The 17,165-nt window shown below is 46.8% G+C and overlaps 1 protein-coding gene across 16 annotated transcripts in view; it reads left to right on the top strand.

The window, feature by feature from the left end:
* The window catches only part of Art3 (ADP-ribosyltransferase 3 (inactive)), a 102,945-nt gene that overhangs the window by 70,348 nt on the left and 15,432 nt on the right, over positions 1-17,165 (top strand). For all 16 annotated transcript variants that reach the window (XR_005284762.1, XR_005284763.1, XM_038323944.2 and 13 more), the window contains 2 exons: positions 6,234-6,311; positions 12,905-13,610. Coding sequence is in view for 14 of the 16 variants with exons in the window: in XM_038324008.2 (XP_038179936.1) it covers positions 6,234-6,311; positions 12,905-13,610 (784 nt within the window). In the remaining 2 variants the exon portion in view is untranslated. The remainder of the gene's footprint in view (positions 1-6,233; positions 6,312-12,904; positions 13,611-17,165) is intronic.

The following is a 17,165-nucleotide window of genomic DNA, read 5'->3' as shown; positions in this document are numbered from 1 at the left end:
CAGTATGGCTGGTGGGTTCCCAGGGAATCTCTTTGAAAGTGAGCCTAGGAGAGCTGACCGGGGCAGGGCCAGCTTCCATCTTCTGTGAGAAGACGGCCAGCAAGGGAGGGGAATTATATAGAGCTCGTGGGAAAACCACCTGCTAGCCAGGTTGAGGGGAACATGTGAGACGTTTTCACTTTGAATTCCCAGTGTGGGGAGACTGTGATGAGGGGATTTACAGGAGGATGTCCATGAGTATGCAGAAAATATTTAGACATTGAGCCGGTCGCTAAATGTCACCATTGCAGAGACTAGGCTAACATTCCGACCACCAGAAAACAAAGTACATTTTTCACTGTGTCAGAGTGGCACAGGGTGATGGGGAACCGTATGTAAAATGGCAAGTACAAATTTTTACAATGAAAATGTAGCTGGTTGAAACAATCTGACCATGACTTAAATTCAGAGTTCTCCTCTGCCTCAGTTCAACCATTAAAGTGGAGCGATTGTGTTCTGGTGCTGCCCTCTGGTGGTCACTTGTCTTCACAGCGTCCTTTGGCCTGGCATGCGCGTCCCAGGAGGAACTTCCTTTCTTCAGGCGAGTGTCCTGTCTCCCCTGTCTCTTAGATGCGCGTGTTCTTCAGTCACCTGTGATAACGCCGGGGTACCGCAGGTCCCCCTGATGCCCCAGCTCTCAGGCTCTTCACTGACTACTGTAGTATCGCAGGTGCCTGGTTGGGGTAGTGTTTTGTGTATCTGTGTAGATACCAGAGGAATTTCCAGGAGCCCCCGGGCAAGAGCTTGATTTTTGTTGTTGTCTAAGATGACCTGAATCTAAACTTGTTCTGTGACACTAAAATTCATAATTTGATTGTAAGCTCTATGACTTTTGCCAGCCATTGTGCAGCCGCCACTGGAGTTATGATTTAAACATGGCGGAGGGAACCTAATGCTTCTCTCCTTATTTGCAATCCAGTCCTTAAAAGTAAAACCAAGATGATGACACATGGATCAGTAGATAAAGCACTTGGTGGGTAAGTTCAGTTCCCAGAATTCACAGAAAAGCCAAAAGTTATGGGTATACATGTAATCCTCAAACTCCTCTGGCAAGATGAGAGCCAGAGACAGGAAAGCCAGTCAGCGGGGAGGTTATGGACAGCGGCAGAAACAAGACCCTTCCTCGGCAGCTCCACAGGGCTGTGCTTGAACCGACATATGTACATGTCGCATGGCTGTGTCATACCTATGTGTGTACACTCCCACATGAATGGTAAATAAAGGAAACACAAAGCTTTTTTAAAGAGTTTTTGATTTGAAATAATAATATTCCTATACCATAAAATTTACCTAATTAAAATGCACAGTTCTTAGCTGGGCATAGTGGCATATGCCTGTAACCCAGCAGTCAGGGGATGGAAGCAGGAGGATGGTGAATTTGAGGCCAGTCTGGACTACACAGTGCATTTGGGATCATAGTTGCTGTCATTTTTGAGCTACCAACATGTGACATGTGTGCTTTTAAAGCATTGCGTATGCCAGGCAGAGGGTCACCAAAGACCATACCCTGACTCTGGTGATCTCTAAGTGACAGAGAGGAAGGCGAAGCTGTGATGACCAGATGTGGGCGAGGGACTGGCACGGCCTTCTGTGGAGGGAGGAGGCAGCCGCACAGGTCCTAAGGAAGCTCCTTCGATGCTGCTTTTATTGCTCCACAAAGGAAACCCTGTTTGTTAGCAGTCTGCCCGTCTCTCTCCCGGACCTTTAGAAACATTGTCTTCCCGTTTCTCTGCTTGGTTACTGCAGGCATACTGGAACATATCAGGACTTCCTAATTTAACATCTGAATAATACTCTGTTTCTCCGTTCATTAGAGGACAGACATGGAGCCGAAACCTAGAATTATAAGTATTGCTAAGAATATTTATAAATGTTGTTACAAATAACACTTATTATAAATTACTGCTATTAAGAGAAAGAATGAGGATAATGAATCAGGTATAAGAAATTAAGGTAGTTGGGGCTGGAGAGATGGCTCAGTGGTTAAGAGCACTGCCTGCTCTTCTGAAGGTCCTGAGTTCAATTCCCAGCAACCACATGGTGGCTCACACCATCAGTAATGAGATCTGGTGCCCTCTTCTGGCCTGCAGGCATATATGCAGGCAGAATACTGTATAAATAAATAAATAAATAAATAAATAAATCTTTAAAAAATTAAGGTAGCAATCATACGAAGTCTGAGTCAGTGCACAAGGAGAAAAGCTAACACCAAATAAAAAGCAAGGTGGAAATTTAGTGCCATTAGAAAGTCTGCAGTTTTCCCATACTCTGGACAACACTGAGTTATATACATAAAAACTATAAATGAACAATGCTGGTAATTTCTTCATTTTTTATTTTACATGTATGGATGTTTTGCTTGCATGTATGTCTGTGCAGCACATGTATGCAGGACCCTTGGAGACACCAACAACTGCCATGTGGACGCTGGGAATCGAACCCAGGTCCTCTGGAAGAGCAGCCAGTGCTCTTAACTGCTGAGCCATCTCCACAGCCCCAGTGACCAATTTCTTCCCTAAAAAAAAAACGAGGGTAGTGGATGAAAGGCGCTTGGTTTGTGAGTGTGAAGACCAAGTTCAAAACCCACACAGAACCCAGGAGCGGTGTTGTGTACTGGTAATCCAGGCACTGGGGAGGCAAAGGCAGGAGAGTCCCTGGAGCCCCCAGCCAGCTAGCCTGGCCATACTATTCCCAGGTTCAGTGAGGAATCCTCTCGAAAAAAATGAAATGGAGACTGATTGAGGATGATCACCAGTGTTGAACTCAGGCTCTTTCCCAGCCTCACACAAGCTTTTCTACATTTACCCATGTGAACACGCGCACACACACGCGCACACACACACACACACGTGTGCAAACTGAGACTCATATGCAGTTTTTCAAAGCATGCTGTACACCTTGAGGCAAAATCTTTTTCCCTTCATTGCTGCCCACACTACATCTTGTGGCTGCATTAGCCCTGAACTCAACTTCAAGGGAACAGGACATGAGGTGACAAGGGTGGTCACCTCCCTTCTTCATCAACAGTTTGTGAAAATTCTCCCAAGCATGGAGATGCACGTTGGCCCAGCAGTACCCACCGTAATACTGCAGGCAGGGGACATTGGCATAGAAGTGGGCAGATTTTTTTAAAGATTTGTTTTTATTTTATGCCTATTGGTGTCTCACCTGTCTGTGTGTCAGTGTAAGGGTGTCAGATCCCCTGGAACTGGAGTCACAGACAGTTGTGAGCTGCCTTGTGGGTACTGGGAATTGAACCTGGGTCCTCCACAAGAGCCGTAAGAACCCTTAACCACTGAGCAATCTTTTCAGGCTGGTTTTCCCTGACTTTTGAATTCCATATGTCATGGAATGTGTACATGTTTGTCTCTCATGTCAAATTTTGTTTGTGATATTTACCTACATAGTTATATATGCTAGAGTTTATTCATTTTGAATACTATGTACAATTTCAGCATATAAACATATTTCACAGCTTATTCCAGTTGGAGATACTCTGAGTAGTCACCGTCAGCTTTCTCCACGTGTCCCGATGTAAACACACACTAATGTCTAGATCTGTGCTGGCTGGAGTTCGGTCAGCTTGGCCCAAGCTACAGTCGTCTGAGAGGAGGGAGCCTCAACCGAGGAAATGCCTGTGTAAGATCCCGCTGTAGGCAAGCCCGTAGGGTATTTCCTTATTTAGTGATTGGTGGGGAAAGGGCCAGTGTAGATGGTGCTGTCGCCTGGGCTGGTAGCCCTGGGTTCTGTAAGGAGGCAGGCTGAGCAAGCCACAAGGAACAAGCCAGTAAGCGGCTCTCCTCCATGGCCTCTGCATCAGCTCCAAGCTCTAGGTTGGGCTCCTGCCCTGACTTCTTCCAGCAGTAAACAGTGTGTGTTGTGGAGGTGTAAGCCAAATAAGTCCTTTCCTCCCCAAGTTGCTTTTGGTTGCAGTGTCTCCTCACAGGAACAGTAACCCTAATCAGGACCGATCTCAAGATAGATTTTATCTGTAGTCCCTGAAGATTATGCGTGTCCATTGTTGGCTTTGCCCTGAGTGCTGTCTTGGGGTTTCTGACGCTGTGATAAACACCATAACCAAAAGCAACTTAGAAAGAGTCTGTTTTATCTCATACCCGCAGGAAGAGTCCATCATCAAGTGGCTTTTGGACAGGAACTCAAACAGGTAGTAACCCGGAGCCAGGAGCTGATGCAGAGTCCATGGAGGGATGCTGCTTACTGGCTTGTTCCCCATGGGCTACTCAGCCTGCTTTCTATAGAAGCCAGGACCATCAGTCAATGGATAGCATCACCCACAATGGGCTGGGCCCTCCCCCATTAATCACTAATTAAGGAAATGCCCTACGGGTTTGCCTACAGCGGGATCTTACACAGCCATTTTCTCAGTTGAGGCTCCCTCCTCTCAGATGACCATATCTTGTGCCAAGCTGACAGAAATCTAGCCAGCACCTGGGCTTCACTCAAGAGTTCTAGATGCAGGCATCCCCAGCTCCCTTCCTCCTCAGCATTCCTGGCAGACTTCTTTTGGACTTTGTTCGTTCTGAGCAGTTCTTTCCTGGGTGTGTTTGATGCATACACATGTTGGTTTATTTTACTAGACTGTGAACAGTCTTCAGTACTTTGTTTGTCTACCCCCAACACCTGAAATGCAGGGTACCTGAACTACAGTTATCTAGTTGAGCAAGTGCCGACAGCCACCACTGTTGACAATGTTTAGCAAACAAGCCCTCTTCTTTAAGGTATCATCTTACATAGGACAGTCAAGCCTTCCCTCCATGGCTGGTCAGTGTTGGGAAGTGACTTTTGCTGAAGGGAGTCCATCACCAGGCTCAGAAGTGAGCATGCTCCGTGGCAGGGGGCCTTGCTGTGGACTCTCAGGCCTCTTGGAGATTTAAAGCCTTAACAGCAGAGGCTCCAGGGCGGAGTGTGGGGACCAGATATAAATAGCAGAACGCAGTGGGGTAATGTGCCACTGCCAAGCTACCACTAGGGGTGTTATAAAAAGAAAACCATCCCCAGGCAGCTCTCACTGTCAACAGCACCCCATCCTGGAGGGACTATCACCACAGCTGAGCGTGGGAAGCAGTGTGAGCCGGGCATCATTTAAACTTCCCGCAAAGGCCCCAACACCAGGTAAACATTGGGTTTATTTGCTGAAATGAAGACCAGGAAAACGCTGGCCCATAGCTGGCTTGGCACATGCTTGCTGTGTTGTATTCCTTTTATTTTATTTTGAGAAAGTTTGACACAGAGTAACAATTTAAGATAACTACAGGTATTTTAATAGTGCTAGACAAAAGAACTGTTTTTGAAGAGAGACAGGAACCTGGGGCCAAGATGAGTTACAAAAAGAAAGGCTATCCTTCCGTCCCCTGTGCCATTCGTTTCCCCCTTCAGAATCTAGTGACTGGCAAAATAGAGGAAAATAGAGGTTTCGTTTGAGTTACAGCAATGTCAGCATTGTTGAAGCATATGTATACAAGAGACTGGAGGCCTTTATCACTTAATTGAGTTAGTTAACGGCTCTGGATAGCTTCGGCTCGTGAGGATTCTTGTCTTCCTGTCTACCCCTTATGCTGCCACAAGTACTTGAATGGATACTGGGCATTCAGCCAGCGGGCCGCTAGGATCTAGTCAGAATCACTGCCTTTCCTAACTCCAGAACACTGCACACTTGCTCAACCTTGGTTGTGAGGAGCTGGAGGAAGGAGGTCACCTCAGGTAGTCCACTCTGTCCTGCTGCTGACCTCACCCGTTCCCTCCCGCCCTGATGGGCATGCTCTAACTCGCCCAGAAGGTGGGAGAATGGAAGCCGTGCACGGGGAAATTTCCTGACCATTCTCAGAAACTGGGGGTTAGGGGAGCAGTTTGAGAGCGTGGTAGTTTTAGTGTGTAGTTTCCTGTGCACACTCAGGGGGGATTTAGAGGTGGGAAGACTTGTGCCCAGGGGCGACTCTGGTGGGAAAGGCGTGTCTAGAGTTGCAGGAGGTGGAAGTACCGAAGTTCCCTAAGGCTTTATTTGACCTCTAGATAAAATCTAACGGCTCTGGCAGCCACAGGAATGCCCTCAATAGTCTTTCCTACTATCAGAATCACCACCCACAATGAAAATATATACAGCACGGGTTTTTTTTTTTTTCTCTTCTTCCCTATACCTCACTGTTAACTGACTTAAAATTCTCATTCTCATTTAGAAGAGAAAAATGAAGATGGGACATTTTGAAATGGTCACCACCCTGCTGGCAGCCATGACGCTAATGGACATCTTCCAGGTAATGCTGGGAATGTGCTCACTGGCATGGGAGCCTGTGACATTGCCCGAGGAATCTCTGTGCACTGAGAGAAGCCACTAGGCAAATTAGCTTGAGTAGCTTTCCCTTCATTTTGCAGGTGAGACATACGTACGTTAAGTGTAGAAAGTTAAGAAATTAAAACAAAACCAAGAGCACAGAAAAACTTAACCATAAGCTCCCCACTCTCTCGAAGGGAGAGACTCATAGGGGATAGTGTAGGTAAGCCTACATGGCTCCTGGCTCTGTGTAATTTGTTTAAAAAGTAGGTCAATACTGTATATCATACTTTAACCTTGCCTTCAAGTCATACTGCACAGCATTTCCATGTCAACAAATATTCTGGAAATATCGTGTGTGCTCCAAATAATGCCACGGTGTTTGATTCCATGTTTGCTATTAAACTACATAATGACTGTTCCCTTGTTGTTGCCTTACTGATAGAAATCTTATGATTTTATTTGCCAATCAACGTTTAAAAGCTAATATACTTTATGTATGTATTGTATGAGACAGGCATCTCACTTGCCTTCTTTAAGATACCTTAACTTTAAAAACTGTATCGATTGTTCGAGTGTTGACCCACTTTCTAGAGCATTATTGCATGTTCTGCTCCCTGCATGCTCTGTTGTTTGCTCTTTAACTTGAGGCATTGTGCTGGTTTGAAAGAAAATGGCCCCCAATTGGGATGGCACTATTAGGAGGTGTGGCCTTGTTGGAGTGGGTGTGGTTATGTTGGAGGAAGTGTGTCATTGGAGGCAGGTTTAGAAGACTCATATACGCTCAAGCCAGACCCAGTGAGACAGTCTACTTCCTGTTGGCTGCATATCAACCTGTAGCAGCTCCTTCTCCATCACCATGTCTGGTGCACACTGCCATGATGAAAATGGACTAAACCTCTGAAACTTGTAAACTGCCTCCTCAGTTAAATGCCGTGGTCATGGTGTCTCTTCACAGCAGCAGAAACCCTAGTGCCAGAAACTAGGGTGTTGCTGTGATAGGCCTGTCCATGCTTTTGTCTGAAGGAATATGACCCTCGGGACTGTGGAAACTAAGGAAGGCAGTTGAACATGTTAAGTGCTGCTTAACGGGCCCTGGGCCATCCTAGTAAGAACCTGGAAGACAGTGGTGCCGAGTGTGGGGAGCTGGCCCAAGAGGTTTCAGAGAGGAAGCATTTCAGCATGTAGCCTAGAGATTGTTCTTGTGATATTTTGGTGAAAAATATGACTGCTTTTTGCCCTTCCCTGGAAAGTTTGCCTGAAGGGTTTTAGATTAATTTCATTGGCAGAAGAAATCTCAAAGCAGCCTAGTATATGCTCTATTGTGTGGTTACTAGTGCTAACTCTAATGAGGATGTATAATGAAAAGGAGCAAGCTGAGCAAGGAAAAATATTTGAGAAGAAAAGGAGCACCTAGAAGTGGAATGGAGCTAAGTCCCGTGTTCAAGGAGATAAACAGATAAAGAAATGGATTAAAGGGAGTGGTGACCTCAGGGCAAGATCCCACCCAATACCCAGTCAAGTTTCCAACTTGTGAAAAGGAATTAAAGAAAAGCTTAGAGCCTGGTGTGGTGGTGCTTACCTTTAATTCCAGCACTGGGAAGGCGGAGACTGGTGGATCTCTGAGTCTGAGGCCAGCCTGGTCTAGAGATCCTGTTTCAGGACAGCCAAGCTTAGGCAGTGAAGGGAAGAAAGCTGGTGAAGATGTAATTGAATTAAGAGGCTGTGAATTAGCCCCAGCAATCAGCAAGAACTTGGCAGCTTCAGCCATGTGGTTCTGGCTTTAGAGTCAAGGATAGAAGAAAGGCATTATGGAACCTTCCTCCCTGACTAAGAAAAGCCGCCAAGGCCAAGCATGTGTCAGGGGGTGTATTTGAATGGAAGTCTAGAGAGGCCATTCCATGAAAGTATGAAGTTGAAGCCTGGATTGCCTTGGAGAACCCAAGATGTTGGAGATGCCAGATTCATGGGATACTGCCAAGGAGAGCTGCTAACAGAAAGTGGAACCAGCCCCAAGAGGAAGAAGTGTGTTGTGGTCAACAAAGCTGGAAGGAGTTGGAGATGGGAAGATTGTTTTGACATCAGACTTGGAGATGCAGAGTCTGGAGTTTGCCCAGCTGGTTTTTGGTCTTGTTTTGGTCCAGTATCTCATTCATGTGCTTCCTTCCCTGTGCTTTGGAGCGGTAATGCACACATCTTGTGTCATTGCATGTGATCTGCAATATGTATGGGATCTGTTTTATTTCGATTTTATAGGGGTTTACAGTTAAAGGGATTGCATGAATCTCCCGAGAGTCTTTGAATTTTAGACTTTAAAATAAGTTTGGAATTGTTATAGACTTTGGGAACTTTTGAAGTTGGACTGAATGCATTTTGCATTATATGGCTACAAGCCTTTAGAGGTCAGCGTAGAATGTAGTGCTTTGCAAGAAAATGGTCCCCAAATGGAGTGGCACTAATGGGAAATGTGGTCTTGTTGGAGAGAGTACGTCATGGTGGAGGTGGGTTTAGAGGCCTCATATACGCTCAAGCCACACCCAATGAAACAGTCTACTTCCTGTTGCCTGCATATCAACCTGTAGCAGCTCCTTCTCCAGCACCATGTCTGCCTGCAGTCATGCTCCCTGCCATGATGATAATAGAGTGACCCTCTGAAACTACAAGCCCACCACCTCGGATAAATGTTTTCCTTTATAAGAGTCGCTGTGGTCATGGTGTCTCTTCACAGCAAGGGAAACCTTAACTAAGACAGACAGATAATTGAGATCCCTTTAAAAATATTTTAAGCCACACCAGTTAGTGGTTTTTAGTGTCTCTGAGATGTTGTCCAGCAGTAACTGTGGGGTGGCATAGCTTGTCATCCCTCGAGAGAAGCACTTTGCGCCTGGGAAGTTCACTGCCCTCCTCCCCTGTTCTCAGGCAGCCGGTGAGATTTATGGACACTCCAGCAGACAGGAAGCTTGCATCATATGGCTTTTGTGCTTGGTTTCTTTGGCTTAGCATACTATTTTCAAAGCCCATTCATGTGTAGTATCCCATTCTTTTCATTTATGAACACTAATGCCATTACATGGCTGGGTCATTTTGTTTATCAATCAGGCCTTTGGGTCATTCGACTTTATGCTGACTATGAATAGTATTGCCAGGAATATCTGTGTGTGGGTTTCTGTATAAATGTTTCCAATTCTCTTATATAATTATTATTCTCTGGGGGACTCATACAAGCACTGTTGCTAGCCTTATGTAGTATTTACGTGAATTCCTAGTTTTACCTATGTAAGTGAACATGAATTAGCCAGGCTGTGCTATCCTGCATGACAGAATTGCACATTATTGCGAACATACATTTCATGGGTATATATGTAGAGCAGGGTCGCTGGATTAACATAACTTCCTGTTTAAGTCCCTGAAGTTCTGCTGCAGCACCTTTCCTGCTGGTGGCACTCTACATCACTCCCTGCAGCCTGGATTAGGGCTCCAGCTCAGCCGCCTCCTGTTTTGCTTCTCATTTTCCTGCTCTGCCCTTGGATTGTTTGGTCATTATTTCCTTTCTGGTGGGCAGGACGTGGTGCCTTGTGCAGCTTTAATTTGCCTTTCAAGTACTGGCTTGCCGCACATCATACTAATATCTTTTAATGTTTTCCCATTTAACTGGTTTCTCTTCTGAATCACCAAGGTCATTTCCACATATTTAAAATGAACTTTTGGTAGTTGAAGTTCCTCGCCAGGAGCTTTTGTTTAGGTGGCTGTGTCAGAGGAAGAAAACATTATCAGCTCGCTCTTCTCATCTGCTGTACCTGCTCCTTAGTGTCCATTCATTTGTCCTGAATGGTGATGGCATTTAGGAGCTTTGCCACCGCAAGGCACGCACTGTTCAGAACACACAATCAGCTCTGGTGTCTGGCCAGAAAGGCTTGCAGTCTAAAATTAGACATGTCAAGACTGCCCTGAGGCCTCGGGAAAAGACGGGGACATACTGGATCAACCCTGACTGATGTGGCTTGAGGAATGTGGGAGGCGGTCTCAGGTCTGATGTCTTATGTTTCCGTCTTCAAGATAGATCACGCTTTGGAACTCAGGCTGAACTCTGGTACACTCTGTGCTACAGAGCAAAGTGCATTTCTTAGCTGTGAGACCCAAGGGACTTGATCTCTGAAGCTCAAGAAACTGACTGACGGACCCAGGAGCGTGAGCGTCTCAGTGACACCCAGCTGGAAGTGCTATGGCTAGGAACCATGTCCGGAGCTGGCCCACTTAGTTGTCTCTTTGGAAAATGTTTTCTTTTGTTTAGCAAAACTGAACTCTTTTAAAGGTGTTACATACCTGTGAGCCTCAGCATTGGAACATTCTAACATTTTAGAAGCAACGGAAGATTTTGGTTAAGAAGGTAGAACTCTGGAACCAGACTGTCTGGGGTCAAATACCAATACATGTCTCAGTATCTTAGTTTCCTTCTCTTTAAAGGAAAGGGTGGAAGGCAGGCTTGGGGCTGGAAGATGGGTGGCCATGAGCACCTGCTGTGCTTACAGAGACTCTGGGATGGGTTGCCAGCACCTGCAGGACTCACGAACCACCTGTAGCTCTAGTTACATGGCCTTCTGACATCCTCGGCGCCAGGCGCCCATGTGGTGACTTCATGCACGCAAACAAACACTAATGCTCATAAACTAAAAATAAACCTTTACAATAAAAGGGTATTAGTGATAGTACCCGTCCTGAGGGTTCCTGTAAGCGTCACGCGAGGTAATTCATAGGGAGCATTTAATGCCAGCACACGGAAAGGGGATGCTTGTGAGGCCGGGAGAGAAGACAGCCCTAGGGGTGCCTGAGACAGAAGTGTCCACAAATGGCCATATGAACAGATAGGCAGTAAGTTTATACATTTGGTCTTAGACATGGATGACGGGTCTTTGGCATCCAAACAAAGGGATCAAGTAGGCAGTTGACAATCTTGGCCTTACAGCCTCGTCCCCTTCCAAGTGCCCTTAACTTTCTTTATCCCCCCCCCCCCCCCCCCCCCCGTGGGATTACAGGCGTGGCTGGTGAAGTTCCTAAACCTGCGGTAGCCTGGGGCTCACAGTTTTAAAGGGAAAGAGGTGGGATTTTGGAGAGGGTCTTGGGATTGCTGGGCCTTGGGCACCTGTTTAACTTGGGGCTGGAAGTGCAAAGTCAGTCTAACCCGCTCTCTAAGAATGAGCGAGTGTACCCAGGGGCAAAGGTCACCGTGTATTTTCTACCACATGCGGTATTTTAAACATGATACTTCAAATCCTACAAAACAGTCTTGAGAGTTCGCGGGAATAAAGGTAAGGACATTGTTCAGCCTGGACTACCACTAAGGTTTGTGGTGAGCCCCCAGGACTATACAGTAACTGTACAGCTGACAGACCACTATTCACCAAAAATAGAGTATTGTGAAGAACCCATTTTGCAGAGCTGCGGGAACACCTGTCTTTTGGATTAGTCACCATAGATTCTGTAGAAATCTTGGGAAATCATGGCTCTTCTCCCTTCTATAGCATTCTGGCAGTGTATAAACCTGACTTTTCCTGGAGGACAGTGGGATACCTTCCCCACACTGCGAAGCATTCACTTGTCAAACCTTTGTTCTCATAGGAAAATATACATAAAACTAGTCCCCCACAACTTTCTTCCCTGATAGCACTCAGTGATAATAAAGCAGCCCCAAACAGGTGATAATAAAAAAGCCCCAAAAGCATTATGTCTGCTCTAACAGCAGGCTAAGGAAGGTGGAACCTACTGGGCTTCTGCTCTAACTTAACAAATTACTGATATTCTTTACTTACCTTTCACCTTGGTTTCAGTTAACATAAGACCATAGCCCAGGAAATTAACTGTTTATACAGAGGGGGAAAAGCCTGAGTCACTAAAACTACCTTCAGAGAGAAAAATCCTCACTTGGGCACCTTGCTGGAGTCCAAAGCAAAGTCCCCAAAAGAGATTCCCTTTAACTCAACCAGCAAGATGCTCATTCAAATGAAGCCCCTAGGTCACTATGGCTACCAATGCTGTGTTCCCAGACTGCTGGGAGCTTTACAGCCACGCCCCCTCCGAGGTGTGATCCTGCTGTGCATGCTAGCCTATGGAACTGCCGACTTGTCTGTATGCCTATATGAACTGAAAGCCATGTGGAGAACAGTCCTCCCCCCCTTCTTTCCTTCCTTCCCCAAAGGAATAAAGAAACACGCAGGAGGAACCTGTTCGATTGTTCTGCCCCTCAGAGCCTTTCCCCAGCCAGTTTTCGCCTGCCATGGCGAATCTTTCTGGACCCTGAAAGGGTTATTGGGCTTAACCCCCAAATAAATCTCAGTAGAGGCTTTGAGTCTCTTTTGTACCACAGCTCAGGTGAATGAGTTGTAGGCAGAATTCCTACCCCCACTCACTACTGCCGTTTACTCTCTCATGTGAACATGTCAGAGTCGAGAGAAATACCCATAGGACATGGGATATACTTCACAGGTAAAGGGGATGAGAGAGTGGGCATAGTGCCTGGAGAGAGAATTATATCAAATAAAAATTTGATTGCAAGAGTGTTCCTTTCCTTTTGCTTTGAAGGGGCAGGCGGAAGTGTTAGACATGGCGGAGAACTCGTTTGACGACGAATACCTGAAGTGCAGCACCAGGATGGAGATTAAGTTTGTCCCACAGCTGCTCAAGGAGGAGAGGGCCAGCCATGCACTCCTGGAGACTGTGTGGAGCAATGCAGAGGTCCTGTGGAAATCTCGGAAGGCTCGGGTCTCGCCCCCCACGAACTTCAAGGACCCCCATGGAATAGCCCTGATGGCGTTCATAACAGAGGCTCAAGCACAGACTCCCTTTTACCACGCTTTCAACAGGGCTGTGACGTTGACCGGCCAGTCCCGAAAACATTACATCTATGACTTCCCCTTCAAGGCCTTTCATTTCTACCTGGCAAGAGCCCTGCAGATGCTGAGAAGACCTTGTGAGGACAGCTACAAAGAGGTGGTGTACCTCACACGCCCACACATTTCCACACTCGAAGAGCAAACCCAAGCCCGACTGGGCAACTTCACACTGGCGTATTCAGCCAAACCCCTGACAGCTGGCAGCGAACCGTTGCTGACCGTCTACACCTGTTTTGGGGTTGATGTGGGAAGATTTTTTGAGAAGGAAAGAGGAGGAGTTGTTTTAATACCTCTGAGTGAGGTTTTTCAAGTGTCGCAGGAAGGAGCCAGCAATAACCTTCTTCTCCAGAGCATGAACAGGACCTGCAGCTACTACGAGTGTGCGTACCTCGGGGGTAAGTGTCTCAGTCATGATCTGGGTTTTTCTGAGAGGAAAGGAGTGGGGTGCAGGCCCCAAAAAGTGTATGGGAGGGAAGGAGTGGGGTTCAAGCCCCAAGAAGTGTATGGGAGGGAAGGAGTGGGGTGCAGGTCCAGACAGGTGTCTGGGAGAAAAGAGTGGTGTGCAGGCCCAGGAGAGCAATGTGTGCTTGCAAGGAGAGATACCAGCCGATTTCAGTATCACACTCTCAGACCATTTCTTATCCACAGCTCGGGTGTTGTCTAATACGCGTACTTCATTACTAAAATTAAAGAACGAAGCAGCACAGAGGTGAAGAAAGGGTATGGTCAGAAACATTTTTGGTTGTCACAACTCAGGAAGATGTGGGGTTGCTATTGGCCAGGAATGGCTAAACAATTCTTCAGACCCTGCCAAAACAAAGAATTATCTGGTCTAAAATGTCAGCAGTACTGGTGTTGAGAAATCCCATTACAAGCCATGCAGTAAAAACAGTCCATCCCGTTTCCAGGCCTCGGTGGCTTCCATTCTAAATCATGTTAGCATGTTAGCTATTTTTTTCCAGGTCTACACCAACATGTTTATAAATGAATAGCATGCTTTTATTATTTCTGGATTTAAATATTTTTAGATGTGGTCTAAATATTTCCAGTAGAGTATTTGGCTTATTTGCACCATGTATCATTTGAGACTTTTTTTTTTTTTTTTTGGTATTTCTGGGCCAATGATGCAGGCTTGTAATCCCAGCTACTCAGGAGGCTGAGGCAGGAGGGTCAAGCTCAAGGCCTACCTGGGTACAGAGTGAATTCAAGGCCAGGCTGGGCTTCTTAGAAACCCTGTCTCAGACAGCAATAGGTTAGTGATAGAGCGCTCGCCTTGCTTGCACAAGACCCCGGGTTGCAGTTCCCAAGGATTCTAAAGAGTCATCTTTCTGTCAGCTTTAGCAGAAAACCTAATAGTTTCATTGGCTACGACCAGGCTTTCGGGACCATGGCTCCACTATGTCCTTAGTAACTCAGGCTATCTTTCTGTGCCACTGGCTTGGGAATTCACATTTGCGTTGTCATTTGCGTCCAGGCATCAGTTTGTATCCAAGACAGAGACGGAAGGGGGACTGTCAGCCAGAGATCTATCTGTGTCTCAGGAACATGAGCCCTATACCAACCAACCACTGACCACTTCATACAGGAAGGAGGAAATCACTTCTGCCACCTCTGTAATGCAGGAAGGAAGGGGATTAGAAATGGCCTAGGATGCTGGAGCACATCTGTGATCCCAGCACACAGGAAAAAGATGAGGACTTTGGGTTTGGGTCTAGCCTGGGATATTCAGAGATTGCGCCTCCAAAAGAAAAAAGATGACTACTGTCTCCTTCTGCAATAGTCTGGTGACTCCACCATTGTCTGTGTGCGCTTGGTCCAGTAGATTGGTGGGGTTTTGGTGTTTTTTTTCCATCCCCCAGCCTCGTTGTACTTCCTTTGCTGGGGTGATTTATGACTTCATTTTAAATATCATATTAATAATTCACCCCAGATCCTTTGGTAGAAATATCAATCACTCCTGTACATCCATCTTCCCGCCCCCCGGACATACGATCTCTCCATATATTCATCCCCCCCCTTGATGTACCCGCTTGGATTCCCATGTCCTGCTCTGGGCTGTGCTCCTAGGCTCACTGAAGGCCCTGCAGTCTCTTCGCACCACCAGCCTGAGGTTGTGCTCTTCCCCACAAGCCCTGTTCATGATTTTCACATCTTCCCCCAAGTTACTCCTTTGTTTGGGGAGAGGGCAAGTGTTGACCAGTTTTCTGAGAAATGGTACCTTGAGGCAAATTTCCTACGATCTGCCTTTAAGCTCAGATAATAGTTTCTGTAGCCTTCCATGTCCTTGCATGGCTCTAGGGACTTGGATCTGACTAGGAGGTGGGGAGGGAATGAAGACAAGACAGAGAAGAGGGCAACCAGACACAGACACAGAGAGAAATAGCTAGAATCGAGCGGTCTGGTTCTCAATGAGAAACCCCAGCACCCTAGAAACTCAGCGTGCTGTTATGTAGATTGAAGGGTTACTGCACACAGCTGAACTGGCAGGCGGGGTTATTACATACTGATAATGAGCGTGTGTGTGTGTGTGGGGGGGGTTATGGTGTACAGCTGCATCAAGGGGCAGGCCCAACTCATCTCAGCTGGAGGGGCTCTGAAGGTCCTCAGGCTCTAAACATCTGAGGGGACAAAGCTGTGGCGGCCATTGTCTGTACGCTAACACTCACACTTGGTCCTTGAGGATCTGAGGATCCCTTGCCATCCCTTCCCGCTGAGGCTACCGGCTCCTCGACAGGGCTGTGCAGAGGCACTCTGATTGTCCTGACTTTGGATGAGTCCTGGTGTGGGTTTTTTTTTTTTTTTGATGGTTTTGGTTTTGCTGTCACCGTTTTTATGCTGCTGAGGCCGGAACATGCTAGGAAAGTCCTTTAGCACTGAGCTACGTGGATCCCAGCCGAAGAGCTGATCGCTTTATTCTGGAAGTCTTAGGACATTCTCTTTATTTGCAGCATCCTGAAATGCTAAGGTTTTGTGTCTTGCTGTATGTGAGTACAGGGTTAAAAACAACCCCACCATCCTCCCTCCGATGAGAATGACTGGATCTCTTTGTAGCTGGTTTTTTGTAATGTGCTAAGGGCAGAATGATGGCACTATACCCAACACTGCCTGTGGTAAACAAAGCCTTAGATGGTGAAGTACATGCCTGCAGGAGGATTAGGAAGGGACCTAAGTTCCTGGGGCAGAGCGCCATGGTTTCAAACTTCCTCTAAGCGGTGCTGCATGTCCAGGTTCTCTCCTTGTTGAGTTGGAAGCAGCAAGACTCTGGGATGGATCTGCCCTTCAGTGGTCTGTTCAGGAGTTACTGTGTCTCAAGTCACCTCCCGCAATTAAGGAGGGTGGGACTAAAGACCACTCAGAGGACTTCACTTGTGAAGGCATTGACTGCTTCCTGTTGTGTGCACCGCCTTGCATTCTCCTGCATACACAGTTAGCAAGGAGCTGGCCTTTGGGTCTGTGTGGCTGCTAACTGAACCCAAACCCACTGCTGCTGGGACTTGCAGTGAATGTTACAGTTGGCCCCAGACACAGGGAAGACTTTAGGCCTTGACTCTGTGTGCCTAGTGCACGGAGATAAATGGGTGGGTAGGACAATGCTGAGGAGAGGGATGCTCAGCCGGGATGCTGATGGAAGCCATGCTGAGGAGAGGGATGCTCAGCTGGGATGCTGATGGAAGCCATGCTGAGGAGAGGGATGCTCAGCTGGGATGCTGATGGAAGCCATGCAGCCCTTGCTGGGCTGAGGTTGCAGGCTTTCAGGAAGTGTTCTCAGGGCCGTCCACTTCTCTCCTGTACTTTCCTTGCTGTTGAGAGTGAATAGCTCCTTAACCACTCTAGGCACCATTCTTCTTGGGTGATGTCAACACAAGCAAACAGATTATATTAAAAAAAGCATCCATCCCCTTTATCTATCGGCCATGGCCCCAAACCAGGACAGCCAGAGCCAGCTTATA

Source organism: Arvicola amphibius, chromosome 1 (assembly GCF_903992535.2).
Source record: "Arvicola amphibius chromosome 1, mArvAmp1.2, whole genome shotgun sequence".
In the NCBI taxonomy this organism is placed as follows: Eukaryota; Metazoa; Chordata; class Mammalia; order Rodentia; family Cricetidae; genus Arvicola; species Arvicola amphibius.
Note: the sequence above shows the minus strand (reverse complement) of the source record. Positions and strands in the feature narration are given on the sequence as shown.